This window comes from Sceloporus occidentalis, unplaced genomic scaffold (genome assembly GCF_023333645.1).
Source record: "Sceloporus occidentalis isolate IW3139 unplaced genomic scaffold, rSceOcc1.0.p SCAF_3, whole genome shotgun sequence".
NCBI lineage: Eukaryota > Metazoa > Chordata > Lepidosauria > Squamata > Phrynosomatidae > Sceloporus > Sceloporus occidentalis.
In genome coordinates, this window is record NW_028316983.1 from 113,258,582 (window position 1) to 113,276,978 (window position 18,397).

The 18,397-nt window shown below is 39.5% G+C and overlaps 1 protein-coding gene across 1 annotated transcript in view; it reads right to left on the bottom strand.

Moving 5' to 3' along the window:
* Positions 1-18,397, bottom strand: part of HMCN1 (hemicentin 1) — a 284,684-nt gene that overhangs the window by 219,724 nt on the left and 46,563 nt on the right. Inside the window, exons 3-4 of the mRNA XM_089515825.1 lie at positions 13,478-13,636; positions 10,938-11,060 (exon numbers count right to left, since the gene is read on the bottom strand). Of these exons, the coding sequence (XP_089371951.1) occupies positions 10,938-11,060; positions 13,478-13,636 (282 nt within the window). The remainder of the gene's footprint in view (positions 1-10,937; positions 11,061-13,477; positions 13,637-18,397) is intronic.

Sequence of the window (18,397 nt, forward strand, 5' to 3'; positions counted from 1 at the left end):
TAATGATGTCGCGAGGTGCCGCTGGCACACTCGCAACGTCATTAGCACCGCGACACGTTCGGACGCACAGCGTCCGATACGTAAAGATGGCGCCGGCCGTGTGGAACGGCCGGCACCATATTGTATGGACAGAGTCCGTATTAGAGCCAGGGGCGTCTAGAAGAGACACCCCTTTTTTAAAATGGGACGTCCTGCGGACGTCCCAAGTGCCGGTCTGTAACCGGCCATAGTCTCATTAATTCAATGGTCGGCAATTGGGACAAACATTTGAATTTAGGCCAGGGGTGAGCAACATAATGCCCTCCAGTTGTTGGACTCCAGTGCTCAACATTCTTCACATTGTACTAACTAGGTCTGATCAGAATTGCAGTCTGGAGGGCTATTCTTTGCCCACTCCTGATTTAGGACTGGCTCTCTTTATTTGTCATAGAATCATAGAAACATAGAGCTGGAAGAGACCACAAGGGCCATCCAGTCCAAACCTCTGCCATGCAGGAAATCCAAACCAAAGCATCCGCGACAGATGGCCATCCAGCCTCTGTTTAAAAACATCTAAGGAAGAAGATTCCGCTACACTCCAAGGGAGTTTGTTCCACTGTCAAACAGCCCTTCCTGTCTCATCCGTTCAAAGATATTTAAAGCTTTAAACTAAACTATGATGACACTCAAAATGTTTAGTGATAGTCTTCTGAGTAATATAAATATTGAGATCATTTTGTTGCCTTCACGATGTAGAGAAATTTGATTGATTGTGAGTTAATTTACCAGGGATGACATCTTGTTGTTTGTTTGCTTGCTTGTTTGTTTGTCTACAATGTTTCTATCCCACCTCAGACTGTAAGATCTCTGTGAGGCATACAATAAAATCTACTAGAAAAATTTCATGTTAACATTAAAATAGCATAAAATTATGTGACCAGTTAAGAAAGAATGAGTAGCTAATGAAAACTGTGAGGCTCAGCTGAACAGAAAAAAGGTGTGACTACTGGTACAATCCAAGTCCTTAAGGAAAAATTTCTTCCTTACAATTGCTGTATTTTACCCCAAACTGGAAAATAATTAATATTAAACACATCTGATTTAGAGATTGGTTAGTAGCTAATATCTTGATTTAATGTGAAGCACACTTAAAAAAATTTGGCCTCCACTGATGCTGCCAGTATTATGAACGTATGGCATAATACTAGAAGCTGCCAAAACAAACCATAGGACTCACCACGGCTGATTTTACATCTCAATTCAAAACAGAACACAGGCATTCAGAGAGAAAAGCTCATCAAGAACACATTCATGTGCAAGCCACCAGAATAATCTAGCTCTCCTCCTTCTTAAAATTTACACACATGCTGGACCTTCAAAAAGTAATCAAGGAGAATCACATTTCACCTCCTCATTTGCACTTGGATTATGATTTTAGCTGAGAAGAGGAGAGTTTGAAGCTGAGGCAGGTTTTTTTTTTAATGTGGGCACACAAGACTATTGTCAGTTTTGTATAAGTGCCAGACTACAGCTTGCTAAATCCTAAAGTAGTACAAAACATAACTCACAATATTTCTCCAGAGAGTTTCTTTTATTATTACTTTTCAAGGCTATTCTGCTGTCAACTCATCATTTGGAATAGCTGCTGAAACTTGAAGTCCATATGTATGGACTCAATTTCTTGTTCTTTATTCTGGGTCAAAATATTTTTCAAATATTAGATGCATGAAAAAAAAATCTAAAGTTTACTCTTTCAGAGATTCAAACAGAAAGCAGCAGTTTCTTCCCAGCCATACAAGAAGTTGCAATGGTTGGCATTGTATTCTAGGTAGACAAAAGAGAAGACAGTGCACATTTCTTTATAAAATTCAGTAGCACAAAATGTGGTGGTCAAATCTAAATTAACTGTCTTTAAATGAAATTAGACAAATTCATGGAAGGGTCATCTATCAAAGCCATCTGGTGAGACACAAACAGCTAACAAATAACATGTCAGTAGTTAAGGATCAAAAAGGAACCAAGTTTTTAATCTTTGGGAAAATGATATATTAGAATGGAGGTGGGTTTTTTTAAAATTGTGTTGGAAAATTTAGCACACAGGAAGCATTGTTAAAGGTGTTTCACTCTCTTTTACAGTGACTATCGAGCAACTACACAGACAAAGGGGATGGACTCTGCTCCAATAGGAACTGAGAGAGTCACAAGATAGCAGTGCCCAAACTCTCCATTGCTTTTGGCATGGACCCTTTGGCAAGTCGCATTAAATTTGGTCACAGATGATGTCATGTTTACAACTACCACCAGTAATAAGACATTAGGGAATCTAGACATTTCAGGAAAGGTTTTAAAAAATATAAAGTCTTGAGATTAATAATGGGAAATTTAAAACTTATGTCAACAGGTACAGATTTGAATTCGAAGGCTTTCATGGCCGGCATCCATAGTTTTTGGTGGGTTTTTTTGGACTATGTCACCATGTTCCAGAAGAGTTTATTCCTGATGTTTTGCCAGCATCTGTGGCTGGCATCTTCAGAGAATATCGGCATGGAAGAGAGTGGGTATATATATATATATATATATATATATATATATATATAGAGAGAGAGAGAGAGAGAGAGAGAGAGAGAGAGAGAGATATTGTGTGACCCTGGGTAGGGAGGAGTGGTTTCCATGTTAATCTGTGTATTGTTCTGTTGTTGATGGCAGGGCCTCAGGGTGTGAGGATATGCAAAGGGGATTAGCATTTGCTTAATTGGTGATTATTGTCTGCTGGGCAAACCCCTGACCCTGGGTAGTTTCCCATTTACATTTTCTGAGTCCAGATTTTGCTAATCGGGTAAAGGGTAAAATTTAGGGGCATATAACAAAGGCTCTAAAGAATGAAGCAAAGGAAAACAATGCCAAAGAACTTACACAGGTCCAGCAGACATAAATGTTTGTGCTTAGACTAAAAACTGGATGGATGAGAGAGCAGAGCAGAGTCAGTGCTTCCAGGGCAGATTATGTTCTTGCCTTTCACCAGGGGATAGTTCTTTTTTTTAATAAGAGGTAAAGTACAGTACTTACATTGACTCATGGATAAGTTGACTCAGGGTTTTGGGGTCAATTTTTTGTCTAAAATTTCAAGACTTACACATGAGTATATACAGTATTTCAAGAAATCAGAAATACTACAAATAACAATATAGTTGCTTCACCAGCAATTAAACTGATCTCGTTCTTACATCTCTTCCATATTGTTAAAATCTAATACTGAGAGGTTTCACAATTTACCATTGTGGCAAAACATTCCACAGAAAGTAGGAATGAAATTGTCTCGGTACAGAATCCATCTGAATTAGTGCATATTCCAGCCAAAACCCATCCATCTGAAATTCCACTAGTTTTCTGGGAGAGAGCTCAGCTCTCCCAGGGAAAGCAAGATATTTTTAAAGTGCTTGGCTGGACTAGTTGGATCATTCAAACTTAAGTACATGTACTCAAGATGTAAATCCCAAAGAGATTGGCTTCTCAACAAGTATACATAGGATTAGAGCTTTATAACATTTACATTCACAAAATATTGGAATTTTCAGTTTGCCACATGAGAGAAAGAGAAGTAAATAATGCAAATGTAGCAGATTTGGAGATTTAATACAATCTCTAATATGGATCCTTTTGCTTGGACTCTCCCCTCTTAAACAGCTTTGTGTGTATTTGGCAGAGTAAAATACCTCTCAGTGTCAAAATAAGCAGAAACCTGCCAGGCAAGATCAATTTATTAACATGGTTAAGATTAGTCATTACCAAATGAAATATACTGCATTAAAAAAAAACAGCTTACTTCTGGTTTTGGATCTCACTTGGGCCCAAAGGTTTAACACCATTTGGAGCTATAAATGCTGCAGTTTACTTTGCTGCCAATGCTCCTTTGCTCCAGGCATTAGTATTGTGAAGGGATCATAAGACTGGGAACATCATTGTTCTCTCCAAAAATGTGAATCCTCTCATGCAGAGGTCTGTCAATGGCTATTTATCATTATTACCTCTTCTCCATGTTTAGAAACAGATTCTCTCTGATTCTGAATTTGTTATTATATTATATATTCATATTGTACATGGCCTTGTAAGCAAGCAAGAATAAATAACAACAGGATATGTTAATTTGTAACACATGAAGCCCATGACACAAACCCAATAAACTTGGATTATCTCATACTGGGAGCAACAAAAGGCTCCATCGTGTTTACTTCAGAAGTGGAGGAACATGTGGCTCTCCCAAGATTGCTGGACTGCAGATTCCATCATCCCTCACTACAAGTTTTGGTTATGATGAGTTTTATATATGAAATTTATATCCCACCTTACTCCCAGTGCAGTGCCTAATCTGGTTTACGACATAAATTAAAACAAATACATCCGAAATTTAGTAGTTGTCACATTAAATGACAATTTGATAGCACTAAAATATACTATCATATTAAAACCAAACACCCAAGTACTACAGTTTAAAAGCTCGGGTGGGAAATGCAGATGGGAGTTGCAGTCCAAAAACATCTGGAGGGACAAAACTTCCCCACCCATGGCCAACATCCCAGAGGCATCTGATCTGCTGGGGATGGATACTGGATTACAGCCACAAGTAAGCAAGCCTTCTGATCAAAATGAAACAAATATGTGTATGACTTCAACCCAACTGGAGCCTTCCACATGTGCTTATCCAGTGATGGAGGAAAACAGTCACAACAGAACTTCATGGCCATATGTTTAGGCTCTGTCCTTCCAGCCCATCACAAACAGAGAGATTATGACTCAATGCATAGCCTTCCCTGCTTGTAAAGTCTCCCTGTACAATTTAAAATTTTGATCTTCCAGGGTTATAAACCACATGAGGAGCCCACATGAACAGAGAAGGAGCTCCACTGTGGAAGGGTCTGGGAGGAACCCTGCAACACAGGGAGGAGTCAGAAGGAACCACACAATCTCCAAGGTGAGTTTTATCTTGTGTCCACCCAAGCCATTTTACAGTGTGCTAAGTAATGCATAAAAGCAATGCATGTTATGGACTTGGGTCTTGGTCTGAATCATGAACATAGGCCCGGTACAGACTGGTGCTTTGTGCTGGCCTGGGGCCAGTTTTAGAGTTCTGTAGGACTGGGCATCCATATGTGCCCAGCCCTACTTTTGGTGCCCATGTGCCATCTTTCCATGTCCCCATATGGATGCAACAATGATGCACAGGTGTCCAAGCACCCAAAAGGCACTCACCACAAGTGTTTACATCATGGTGCACAAACGCCATTATGACGGCGTGAAAAATATACCTCCTGGAGGGGCTCCTTTTTAGGGAGGGTGTTGATGTGCACTGTGCGGCTGGTGCAGTACCGATGAGGGGCAAAAACGGGCAGCATGGAACCACTGTTTGTATTCCCCCCCCCCCAGTTCATATGTTCAGCAGTAGCATCTGTGTTGTGTTAAAAGAGCTCAGAAGGACTCTTTATGAACTAACAAAATCCAAATCTCCAGTAGACACTATATTAATCTAAAATGATCTAGTTTTGCAGAGTAACAATTGAGATTATTGATCTCTAACATCTATTCATGCATGAGTCTAAATCTGAACTATTAGTGTATACAAAGATTGAAGATTCTAAGGAAATATTTTCCATTAATACATTTCTTTTATAGTTTTCCAAGAGACTCCATGCTGCAGTGTCAGCTGGAAGGAGAAAATAGCAAGTCCTCCTTTATAACATTCTTTTTAAAAGGCAACTTTGGTTAATTTTGTTTTGTAAATATTTCCAAGTTGAAAAGATAACATTAAAATTAAAACAACAAAGAAAATATAATAGTACACCAAGGTCGCTTTCTCCAAGTTGCACAAACCTCACAGATTCCATCAACCTGATTTTCATATATACAGGATAGGATTGTTCAGACTAATGTATTTTAAGCAGCAGCACAATGGTGAATGTGTTGTTAGCACTTCAAAAGAGATGATAGTGTATTCTTCAGACTAAAGCTATTTTCTCACCACTTCCATGTCAAACTATGGATGCCCTGAGAGGAGGAAATGACTGTTAAACAAATTTAACAGTGCAACCCTATGCAGGTCTATTCAGTAATCCCATTGGTTTCAGTGGGACTTACTGCTAGGTAGATTTGTCTGCAACCTACATGTGCTACCTGACTGTAGAAATCCTAAAACAGATCAAGATGTTCATCAATAGCATAATAAATTCACTACAAAGTTTTTAAATATCTGAAGACTTTTGAAACATGTTTAAATATCTGGAGGGATATGCTGTAGAAGATGGAATACAACCCAATGGATTAAAATTACAGGAAAAGAGATTTCATCTATACATTAGAAATAACTTTATTACTGTAAAAGCTGTTTGACAGATGAATAGACTGCCTTGCAGGATGGTCTTTGGAGGTCTTTAAACAGAGGTTGGATGGGTATCTTTAGTTGTGTATTTCTACATGGCAGGGGGTTGGGCTAACAGGTCCTTGTCATCCCTTCCAGCGCTAAAATTCTATGATTCTAAATCCATTTGCCCATTGCTGTCACTACAATGGAGTTTTCCTCTTGCTGTAATAGATGCCACACAGAGATGGTTGTGTGAACAATTTTCTTCATATTGGGTAATGTGTCAGGGATGATGGGAGTTGTAGCTCTTCACCTCTGGCTCTAACTCACCACCTTGCTATGCACCGGCGCTGACCAGTTTTGGCCAGTGGTTAAAGCTTTGCTCTAAAGCAGCAGAGTTTCAGAGAATAGGCTGAAGACCCTGACAAACTCTCCAAGCCTTCTCACTCTTGCTTCCACAGAAGTCTTCCCACTTCTTCAGGATCCTGCTGGCTCTTGTATCTTCACCCAAGACACCTGACAACTCAGTAGTCTTATATAAAAGATCTACTTTATTCTACTATATACAAATACTAATGCCCTACAAATCACAATCTCTACAATCTCCAAACTACTCACAAAACTCCACAACTATCCAACAACTAACCACAAAATACATTGGGAATCAAAGCAATTATCATAGTCATAGTAAAACACCACCCACTTAGCCAGTTTCCACCCAGTGGGCGTGTACATCCATTTTGACTGGTTCTCATGGTTCATCCCATAATTAATGATTTCATCATTTCACCTTGTCCACTTAACAATTCTCAGGTGTTTTCAATTATACCCTCTACATTTCTGTCCTTGGCATTTAGGACTGCTAATTACATTACCTTTTACACCTATGTGGCTTCTCAATTGCTTTTGCTTAGTCATCCTGACTCTCACATACATGTTTTATTTCAGTCACTGTATATCCCATGTTGCATTTTCCTTAACATAATGCTGAGTACATGTTTGTTTTTTGATACACATACCCACATACATATCAAACACAAAAGCATGTAACCAGTCTCCTTATAAAGCCCAAACTTTACATGAATGCAGAAGGTAAATCACTTCACTTTGATGAAGAAAAAGGGCCACTGGAATCTATATTTAACCTCCCCTTCTTTTACGGACCCTATCGCATGGGGTTAAAACCCCGTCTTACCTTTCCCGAATTCAATCCTAATTTGGGAAGAAGCTGGGTGTTATCGCAAAGAAATCACCACCCAGGTCCATCACGGGTGCAGCCAAGGTCCTGTAAGCCCATGCAATAGGGTCCTATATTGGATAACAGCTTTCTCCGAGCTGTTGCATTGTTAGACTATAGCTCCCATCCTCCCCAGTCATCATGACCATTGTATAAACAAGTTCCCTGAATCCTCACCTACCACATACAAATATGCTTTCTGTCGAAGGACAAGCTACATAAATATTCAGTCCCCATTTATTTAACAAAACACTTGTTGTAACAGACTCAACACTTCCAAGTACAACGTATACAGATCTGCAACCAGAAAAACAAACAGCCGTCCAAGATTGCATGATCAAGATGTCCTTAAATTAAAGCATGGAACAATAAAACAGTCAAAACTCTGACTACATAAACCAAAACTCCAAGTTTTTTTCCCAAAACGCATATTTATATCTTCCTGAAAAGTACCTCCATGTGGCTGATGGACAAATTGTGTATATTGGGAAGTCCTAGAGAATGTTTACAACTATGGCAGCTGATTCAGATTAGCCAAATTAACAACATCTGACTTTTTTGATTCAGCAAATTAAAATCATCAGAGCTTGCAGAACAGCTATTGTCCATAACAACAATGTGGAACCTGAAAAGGTTTGGAAGAGGAACAAGCTTATCTGCCTTGACAGCACACCTTCACCTTGCTTTTTTTCTTTCAGTGAATGGTTTTAATATAGGAGACCAAAAATATAAAGGAACGGCTAACTCAGGCACTCCCAAATGATGTTCTGGGCATGTTATACTGTATCATGGAAGAATTTTAAGAGCACTTTCTCTTGGTTGTACCATCATCACGGGCATGTTGGGTGAGGACACAAGAAAGAGTCTTCTCCGTGACTGCTTCCAGGCTTGTATAATTCGTCATGAAGATGGGGTGACTCCCCTCTGCTCTCTTTCCCCAGGAGGCAAAGATACTTTTGTTTACCCGGGCCTTTGACTGACTCTTAATTGGAGTGTATTGTATTTTAAGTCATCATTATGTTTTAACTGCTTTTTAAACTCTTGTATATTAATGTTTTCAATACACTCATTTATTTGATTTGATTTTACATCTTTGATTCATGCCTTGCCTTAACTGTATTATGTTTTCACTCGTAAGCTGCCTTCAGCCCCTTATTGGGAGAAAACTGGGACATTAATTAATTTTTTAAAAAAATAAAATAGATAACATGCCATGGAAAACAAAAGGGAGGTTATCCATTGTGCTTTTACAAACTTCACTGCTCTGGCCCTGTCCTAGTGTGATTGTATGAGAATAAGATAGGTTAACATTTTAGATTACTGCATTGCATTTGACCAGGTCCACACCCACAGGAGATTGACCAACTCTTGGAGAAGGCTGCCCATTGCATGGTTTCATTGGTAACTACTCCAACTACAATTTCCATGAGTTGTGTAGACTTAAACATTGCTGCTTCTCCTACAGTGGAATGTCAAAGTTTTCACTCTGCTCAGGTGGAGAGGTATTTAGCTGGCTGCTTCCCTCACAGTCATCCAGTTCCACTTGTGTCACAGTTAGCATGGAAACTGGATCCGGGACATCAGGATGACCCACCTGCCAAATAATGGCACTGATCTCCCAACATGTGGATGAAAACCCCTTTATAGCTCTCTTGACACCTGGGAGTGGGGAAGGGCAACCTGTTGCATACATTCCAAGATCCTCAAAGGGAACCCCCAACTGGGTGGAATGGGACAGCAAGTCCCACCTCGATTCAGCACCATGCAAACCCACCCCAAAGTTATGACACAACATTGAACTGTCAGGGGGAAAAATTATAGACCTCCATCATTAACCCTGAACCATGACTCAAAAGGAAGTGTGGGATGAAACCTGAAGCCAATTGCTCAGTGACAAGGTTAAGTATGAGCAAACATTTTTGTGCTCCCCCAGAAGACCTGAATGAAAACTTCAGGTCCACTTGAGTGCACATCTAGCTAACCATTGACTATAAATGAAGTGTAGCTCCCAGGAAATAGCTTTTTGCACCTTTGAAGATAGTGCCCTACCTCTTCTCAATGCAAGTCAGAACATGGGCTCCTAGGTAAATTTGGCTTCTTTATTCCAAATAGGAAGTATGATCACATCAGAATTAGGCATACTATCAAAAATTTGAGAAATAATAAGCTAATGCATAGTTCTGACCCTCTAAACTATTCTCTCTATCTATCCATCCACCCATACATCCCTCTTTCTTTCTTTCTTTCTTTCTTTCTTTGTTAACATTCCACCTTTCTCCCAGTGTGGGAACCAAGGTGGCTTACAACAGATTCAATAAAAGTACATCTAAATTGTTTTTAAAACAATTAAATAAACAATTCAGTTAAAAGTACAAAGTTAAAATAGTTTTAAACACATTTAAATGATTTAAAAGCTAAAACTCCAGCACAGCATCTTATAAGACCATTCGCCATCATGAGTTGAGAGACAAAGTCCTGCCTAAATAAAAATACATTTGGCTCCAAACAGAAAGAGAGTAGGGAAAGGGCCAACCAAACCTCCATGGGAGAGGATTCCACAGCCTGGGAGCAAGAACTGAGATACTCCTGTGTCCTCCCAAACATAACAGACTCATTATTTGTTGACAGGACTTAATACTATAGTTCTGAAACTATAGTTTCAGAAACAGGATCACGGTTCAGATTTGTGCTCTACAATGAAACACGGATTAATTCTCTCAATACGGATGCTCGAAGAATTTGAAGTTCATGAAATACTATGTGAACTAGCTTGTTCATCTTTTGTGCTAACTCAGAACATAATTATGCTTTAGATTTTCAATTTGTTTCAATTTTGTGATAACAATATTTATATACAGGATGAACTGAGGATTGTATCGGTGTAGATTTTAAAATGAAATATGCACATACATGCAATAAGGCAACATAACCGACATAAGAACAAAGAGGTGTGAAACTGATATGGACTACATCTATTATGGGTTGTTATAAAAGCAAAATAGAATCAGTCCATGTAGACTATTCTAAACAGTTTGGAGAAAGGGCAGGATAGAGATATAATAAATAAATTATGGGCCTGAACAGGCCCAAATAAAGCTGCTTTGGGTCACTTTGGAGGTATGCTAATTAAATGATGCATGCATCCTAAGAGGCCGAAAGCCACGCTCCAGTCCTAAGGACTAGAGTTCACCCTTGGCACAGCTTCTGGCTTCTTAAGATGTGTGCGTCATTTAAAAGCATACCTCCAAAGTGACCTGAAGCAGCTTTATTTTGGCCTGTCTGCTCAGGCCCAATGAAATACCCTGTGTTTTGTATCACCAAAGGAGATCACATCAGAGCAATATTGGAATAAACTGTTCTATTTCCTACCTCATTAACCTGCTTTTTGTCCAGGTGAAAAACTTGACCAGAACTTGTTGAAGCAATTTCTTCATAGACCTTGTAACCAATATGTGCTCTATCATCACAGTCTCCTGTTAGGACAAATACAACCTGTAGGGTTTAAAAAGAAGAGGGGGGGGGGGGCAAAAAGCCATTTAAAATTGTCCACATATTGAAAAGAATAGAAAAAGCAAAGCATCAGAAATCAATTAGCTGACAGAATATACATTAGGCCATTAAGGGGATAAGCTTTATTTAATATTTTCAGTCACAAGTAATTAGCATAATCACTTTCAGAAGAACAGTACCATATTGGCAGCTCCAATGACGGGCCTATTACTGCATAACATTCATTAATGCTTCCTGTAATTACAAGTTTTTATTAGTCAAAACTCTTTTTTTTTTAAAGCAAAAATAGCTGCTGGAATTGCCAAACTATGATTCCAATTAAATACAGAGGTAAAAACTTGGACACTGGGACCCTTTGTTTCCAAAATGCTTTCTATTGTTTTCTTTTCCCTGCTATCCAGCTGCAGACTCCAGGTCAGTCTTACCAGAGGGACCCTCAGGCCTGATTGATCAATAACAGAGAGCAGCTGTTGGACATATGTGGCAGGGTGCTGGTTAGCCCATTGATGCAGCACTCAGGAAAAGCCAAGAGATCGTCAATGAAAAATAGTAGTAATTACCTACGTGACCTTCACTGAATGCTGCTCTGTGGAATGCTCTTGTTTAGTAGTCCAGTCAGTAAGCCATGCTTTTCTCCATGGTACTCCATCCCATCCTCATCCCCATTGAGCTTCCTGCTTACAACTTGTTGCAGCTGTTGGCTTTCATGTCTGTGAGGTGGTGAATCTGCTGTGGGCTTTAGTCCAAACCTTAAAGGAGCTACCCAAGGTGCTTGATCATATCACCCAAACAGTTTCAACCGTCATGTTGCACCTTTAAATGGTGAAATAAAATCCAGAGCAGATTCACTGCCTCATTGATATGGATGTTGCCAACTGCCATGCCCACAATGGTTTTTCCATGGCCACTGATAATGCTTGGTGGAAGTCTACTATCCTTTTAGGGTTATTTTACTATATTTAATATTTTTTGCAAATCCTGGTTTCAAACCTGCCCAGAGGTAGTTGTCAGTTTAGCTAAAATTGCTGTTATTGTTGTGTGCCTTTAAGTCATTTCTGAATTGAACTTAAGGTGGACCTATTATAGGGCTTTCTTGGCACAATTTTTTCAGAGAGGGCTTGCCCTTGCCTTCCTCTAAGACTGAGAGTGTGTGATTTGCCCAAGGTAACCCAGTAGGTTCCCATGGTCCAGTAGGGATCTGAACTCTGGTTTCCCAGAGTCATAGTTCAACATTCAAACCTCATGCTGGTGCTTATGGCTGAAATAAGGATGGGGTAATTAACTTAATTCTGACTAGTGCATCATGGAAATGAATAAGATTGCATATTGTAAAAACTATGTGATGGGCACAATATATTAATGCTGAGCCCTTCCGGACAAGAAAAAGGTCTCTCAAAGTCCCAGGTTTTATTCCTGTACAAACTAGTTTTATCTTGGGGATCAACATAACATTTTCCCAAGATATTTCCTGGGAATTCCAGCATTACCAAAAACATTTCATTCCTGCTTCCAAGGTCAGTTTAAATTAACCCAGTATTTTCTGAAATTAAGTATATCTCTTCTTAACTGCCTAATCTTGGAACTAGCTGAGATGGCCACTACCAGTAAACATAGCTATTGTTTCCAGAACTGAGAATCAACAGAGATCAAATGAGAAAAAGATGAATGTTTGCATCAAAGCAAAATGATCCTAATGTTTAATTAATGTACAGTCATCCCTCTGTAACCACAGATTCCTTATGCATGGATTCACCCATCCATGGCTTGCCTCCAAGGCAAGCCTTGGATTTGTCATTTTATATAAAGGACACATTAGTACTATTTAGTGGGACATGAGCACATGATTTTGATATCCACTTGGGGTCCTGGAACCAAACTCAAGGGCCCACTGTAATAGTATTAAAACATTTTAGCACTTCCACTACAACTTCTGAACAATAATGAAGACTCATGGAAATTGGTGAACACTGGATTCTAAATATTGCTTAGCTCCAGATGTGATATCTGATCAGTGGAAAAGTGAGGGGAAAGACTACAAGGATGAGAGGGAGGGAAACTCAGGATATTTCAGTGAAGGGTTTGAATGCAAACCTGGGCATATATAGATAAAATCAAATCAAAAGGAACAGAAAACTCTTGTTACTTCCAAAGACTTTTTCCCTTCTGGATGAGTGTACTGTAGGGAACTGGTAATGTTTATTGGGAATGGTTACATCAAAATCGTATAAATCAGACTGCAATCCTATGCAGAATTTATTTGGAAGCATACAGTACTTACTTCTGAGTATATAGAAGATAAGTTACATCTTTTATCCATGTTGGGATCCACTGCATAAAAACTGTTGACAATGTGTGTTTTTTAAAATCTACAATAACCAGAATTTGAAAATGCTTCCTACCTGTGACTGCTTCTGTTGAATTAATTGCAGGACTTCATGAGTCAGTTTGTAGTCCTTTGACCGTGCATCAGTAAAGACATAGATGAATGAACCAGGAAGAGAGATTTCTAGAGCTATTTTGATGGCTCCAATGCTCATTTCTGGACAGTCGCCACCTCCCTGTTCACAAATGGCAAATGAAGAAATAAACGTGAGTCAAAATTGTTATCATGACATACCTTCAAAGCAACTCTGATGTGGTACATTCCTCCAAGGCAGCTTAGCCTCAGAGGATGGCAATGGCAAACTATTTCTGATAAAATTGTCAAGAAAACCCTGTGACAGGTTCACTTTAGGATTGCCATAAGTTGGGGACGACTGGAAGGCACAACAACAAAAACATTGCAGGATTTATTTGTCAAGATTCATTCAGAGGATATTTGCCATTGCCTTCTTTGAAGGCTGAGAGAGTATGGCCTGTTCAAGGCCATCCAGTGGGTTTCCATGGCTGAGAAGGGATTCAAACTCTGATTTCCCGGAATCCTAGTCCAGCACCCAAACCACTACACTATGCTCAGTCAAAATTGGTGCTAGATTTAAAGAAGCCATGTAAATTCTAAATTAATCCAGCCACTGCTTTCAGACAAATTCCTAGTTTAAGTATGAAACAGAATTATTTGGTGGAGGTTTCTCTTTAAGCAATCAACTCTCTGAGGAAACTCAAATTCATCAACAAAAAATTCTAGCTCCAAAGTAGCAGAGCTCACCTTCCTCTAATCCAGATTTAGAACATGTGTTTTTCAGCCCAGCATCCTCAAGACCAATTGCTGGCTGAAGCCTTTAGATAAGAGTTATGATAATAACAAAAATCTGAATTGGAATTCAGAGAACCCTAGCTATTATCAGGCATGGGCTGAAAAATTGAACTCTTCTATTCCAATGTTTGGAACGCTCTCCAAAACATAGCTTCTGACATTAGAATGGAAGAACAGGCAGCAGAGGTCTGTCAGCTGGGAAAGCATATTCTAACAGGAAAACCTTTTTTGATTCATATGAACTGGCAATGTTTTTCTGTCTTTGGGGACAAATCAGTATAGTCTAATTTTTCCTCCTGTTGTAAATAAACATTGTCTTTGATAAATTGCTATACAGTACTGTCTTGAGTATGGCTTGTTGTATACAATGCCCTATTTCCAGCAAGCTCCTTCTGCTAAATCTTTCTATTCACCCTGGTACTTCTCCTTTACAGACAAAAGAATCAGATAGCAACTTCTTCAAGACAACCTGTTAAGTACATCTCTCTGCAAAATTACGGACCTGATCTCCTAGGTTAAAATTCAGCACTCTAATCAGCAAAATGTATGGATAATCCACTGTCAAAGCAAGATGCAGTCAATCAAACCTCTACTTCTGCAAGCTCTTAAAGGGATTTGAGAAGTTATTTGAAAAGAAAGAAAAGGTCTATGAATTGCTCTTAGCCGTACTAGCTAATTTAACCTCCAGGTTTAGAAGCATTAAACTTCTGAATATCTGATCCTACGGACAAACATCAAGGAATGGCCTTTACTCTTATTCTGGGTATTACCTTTCAAAGGCACTTGACTGGCCCCCTGACTGATAATTGCTTGAAACAATAAACTAGATTTATATTTTATCTAATTCCAGCAAAGCGCTTCATAGGCTGCCATTTTAGATTCTGGGCCTTCCTTCTGGTTGATTTCTCAACCAAGAAGATTATTCCAGAGCAAGGCTGAACAATTTATGGGAGAGGAAGGGGGACACTGTCTTGAATCCACCAAAAGCTGCATCCCAAACAGTTATCCAAAGATGTTAAGGTAGCTTTCCTCCCAGCTGGCACCTTCTGGATGTTTTGGATTACAACTTGCATCAAGTTTAGCCAGCATGCCCATAAAGAGGGAATCATAGCCCAATGTGTCTGGAGGAGGCTAGCTTTAAGTGGGCTATTCTATGATCCCAGTAGCTTGCCATAAGTAAATTAATTAACCTTCAATAATGTTCTCCTTTATTAGATAACATTATAAGGGAGCAAAATTTTCACATGTAACAAACATGTCAAGATTACCCAAATTAGCGCACAACATTCCATCTTGGAAATTAATTTAATTGTATGGTTTCCCTTAAACAACCTCAAGACATTTTATTCCTGTGACAATGGTGAAAAGTAATTGTTCAAGATTACCAGCTCCTTGAAAAATCTTCTACTCAAAGGCTTTTGGAGGCTCACAGACATCTTTATCAGGCATGGATGTTAAAAGCCATTTTCGGGGAAGAAATGTCATGATGGAGGGTATACAGCTACACCTCTCATGAGATGTTAAAGCTGAATTTAAGAAGGTGGTAGAGGGAGTTTTGACACAAGTTAAGGGCCACAATGGCGGCAGGAGGCAATGGCAATGTCCCAAACATAACATTCCTACACTCTGCTTTGAGATAGTTCACCCCTTTCTATTACAACCAACCATAACAAGCCCACCATGTCTAACAGACAACCTTAACCAAACAGAGAGGGTGAAATATAAGAAGAAATAGACTAGCATATCCTTTGAATCCACTGTTTTTAAGAGATGAGCATTTATTATTAATTTTAATAAAGTTTTTAAATATAAAAACATACATATTAAAACATACATCCAAAAGAGATGAACATTTATTATGAACGCCTAACCACAAAATTTAGCATCTGAGGACTTCTGGGGGTGGGGACCTTTATTTTTGGTAACCCTACATAGAATTACAATGTTCAGGATTGAAAATCTGAACTCCAGAAAAGGGTCTAATCTAAGAAACCTTTCCCAAATTTACTGCCCTCCAGAGGTATTGGGAAATTACTCTCATTGTCCCAATTATGCTCACTTGATATGGATGTGTTGTAGCCCAACACTGCTCTAAACCAATTTTCATCTGTGTGATTCTAAACTGGATTGTGTATGTCTTTTTTCCCCCTTAAATAGAGTGTTAGGAATGTGACATTTCTGCCATAGCATGATATGTCTTTGAACATTTTACTGCTGTATTATCCCTAAATGACCCTAATCAACGGATCTGTTAAATTCATTCACCATGATTTCAGCAGTGAAGACTACTCAAAAACCGCCTTTGGAAAATTGTTCTACTGCCTCAGTATTCTGGCAATATTAAATTATGGCATTAATTCTTCTTCTCTTTGACTAATGAAAAACATGTTTTTTCTGCTCCCCTGCAGCATAAATCTGCCTTTTTGCCACAAACGTTATGTTGCTGTGCCTTTTCTATTAAGCCCTGTTTCTCTTTTGTTCTCTCTCCCACCTCTGTTTCACAAATCTCTGAAAAGGAAAACCTGTCCTTCAGACACACAAAGGCCGCCAAAAAAATCGTTTTAAAATAATAATAAATCCCCCAATTTTCTGTCTCACTCAATTTAATTTGGAGAGCTTAACATTTCTTTGTAGCGTGTTTAACTCTCCCGTCAATCACAATGATTTGGTTTATTTGGATAGCAGGCAGAAGAATGGTAGCAATTGACTTTCTTTGTGTAATCTTCAGAATATGCATGTGAAACAACCCCCCCCCCCCACCTCACTCAACAATGTAGCCTGCATACACTCAGCCCTCAAACACTTGTCAGCAGAAGGCCTCAGAGATTTGCTGGCTGAAAGGAAACAGAGGCTGCATCTGCACTGCAGAAATAATCTGGTTTGACACCACTTTAACTGCCATAGATCAATGTTATGGAATTCTAGGAATGGTAGCTCCACTCTGGGTCCATAACAAACTACCATTCCCAGAATTCCAAAGCACTGAGCTTTTCAAAACCAGAAGTGCACTTCTAGCCTCTCCCGTTTGTTTTATTTTGGTTTTGGTTTTTCACATTTTCTGCAGTCCATGAGTCCTCAAGAGGGTCCCAGAGTAGAAAACTGGCCACAGTTGCCACCTCTGGCGTAGAAGAAGTTGTCTCTCCCTCCAACAATTGATTCATTTTACAGACAATGGAAAATATATTCCTTTGCTCCTTCTCTACACAATTCCTTGTCAGTTGCCCACTAGAACTAAATTTTGCCAGCAGTGCCAAACAGTGGCATTGCTAAGGTTGGTGTGTCACCAGGTGCAATGGGGGAACTGCCTTGCTCTCTCCCTGGCCAAACTGTGGCTGGGGGAGTGCTGTGGTGCTGTGGCATCTGGAGCATCTGCCCCCCGGGAAAGGCCTTCAGGGTCTGGTGCAGCTGCAGCCACACTGGACTCTGAAGATCTTGGCAACTGCCCCACCACTGGAAAGGCCTTCACACCAGACCTGGAAGTCACTGTCCTCCTACCAGTCACCACTACTGAGGGGGGCATCACCGCAGCCTCTGGATGGTCCATGTAGGATCCTGTGTGGCTGCTGGATGAGCAGGAAAGCACCCTTTTTTGCTCACCCAGTAGCTGTGCAAGTCCAGGTGTAGCACTTCATCGACACTCCCTCTGGGGTGTCACCCGAAGCAGTCCGCATCCCCTGCACCACCCTAATGATGCCACTGGTACTAACTTATGCTTTGAGTAGTACTTCAGTAGCTATAACTGCCACTCCTCGACAGTATTATTATTTTCATATTAGAAATGAGCACCTGGGTTATCTAAGGACTCCTCCAGATTGCTCAATACTTCCAGTAAATATTGGGGTTTTCTGTTTCAGGGTTTCACAGTTTGTAAGAGTTGTTTATGTTCCACATTCAGTTATGCCTTGAATATACAGAAATTACACCTTAAATATATACGTGGTTTACCCTGAGGCACACAGAACTTATGATATAATTTTGGGACATCCTTTGCCAATTCAATAATTTCCTTAGGTGCTTTTGAAATTCCATGAAAAAGTAAGAAAAACATTAGATAAGAATGTGAAGAGAAGCCAACAGGCCAGAATTGACTTCAGACTCGATTGGCATCAGAGTCAATGGTGAAATT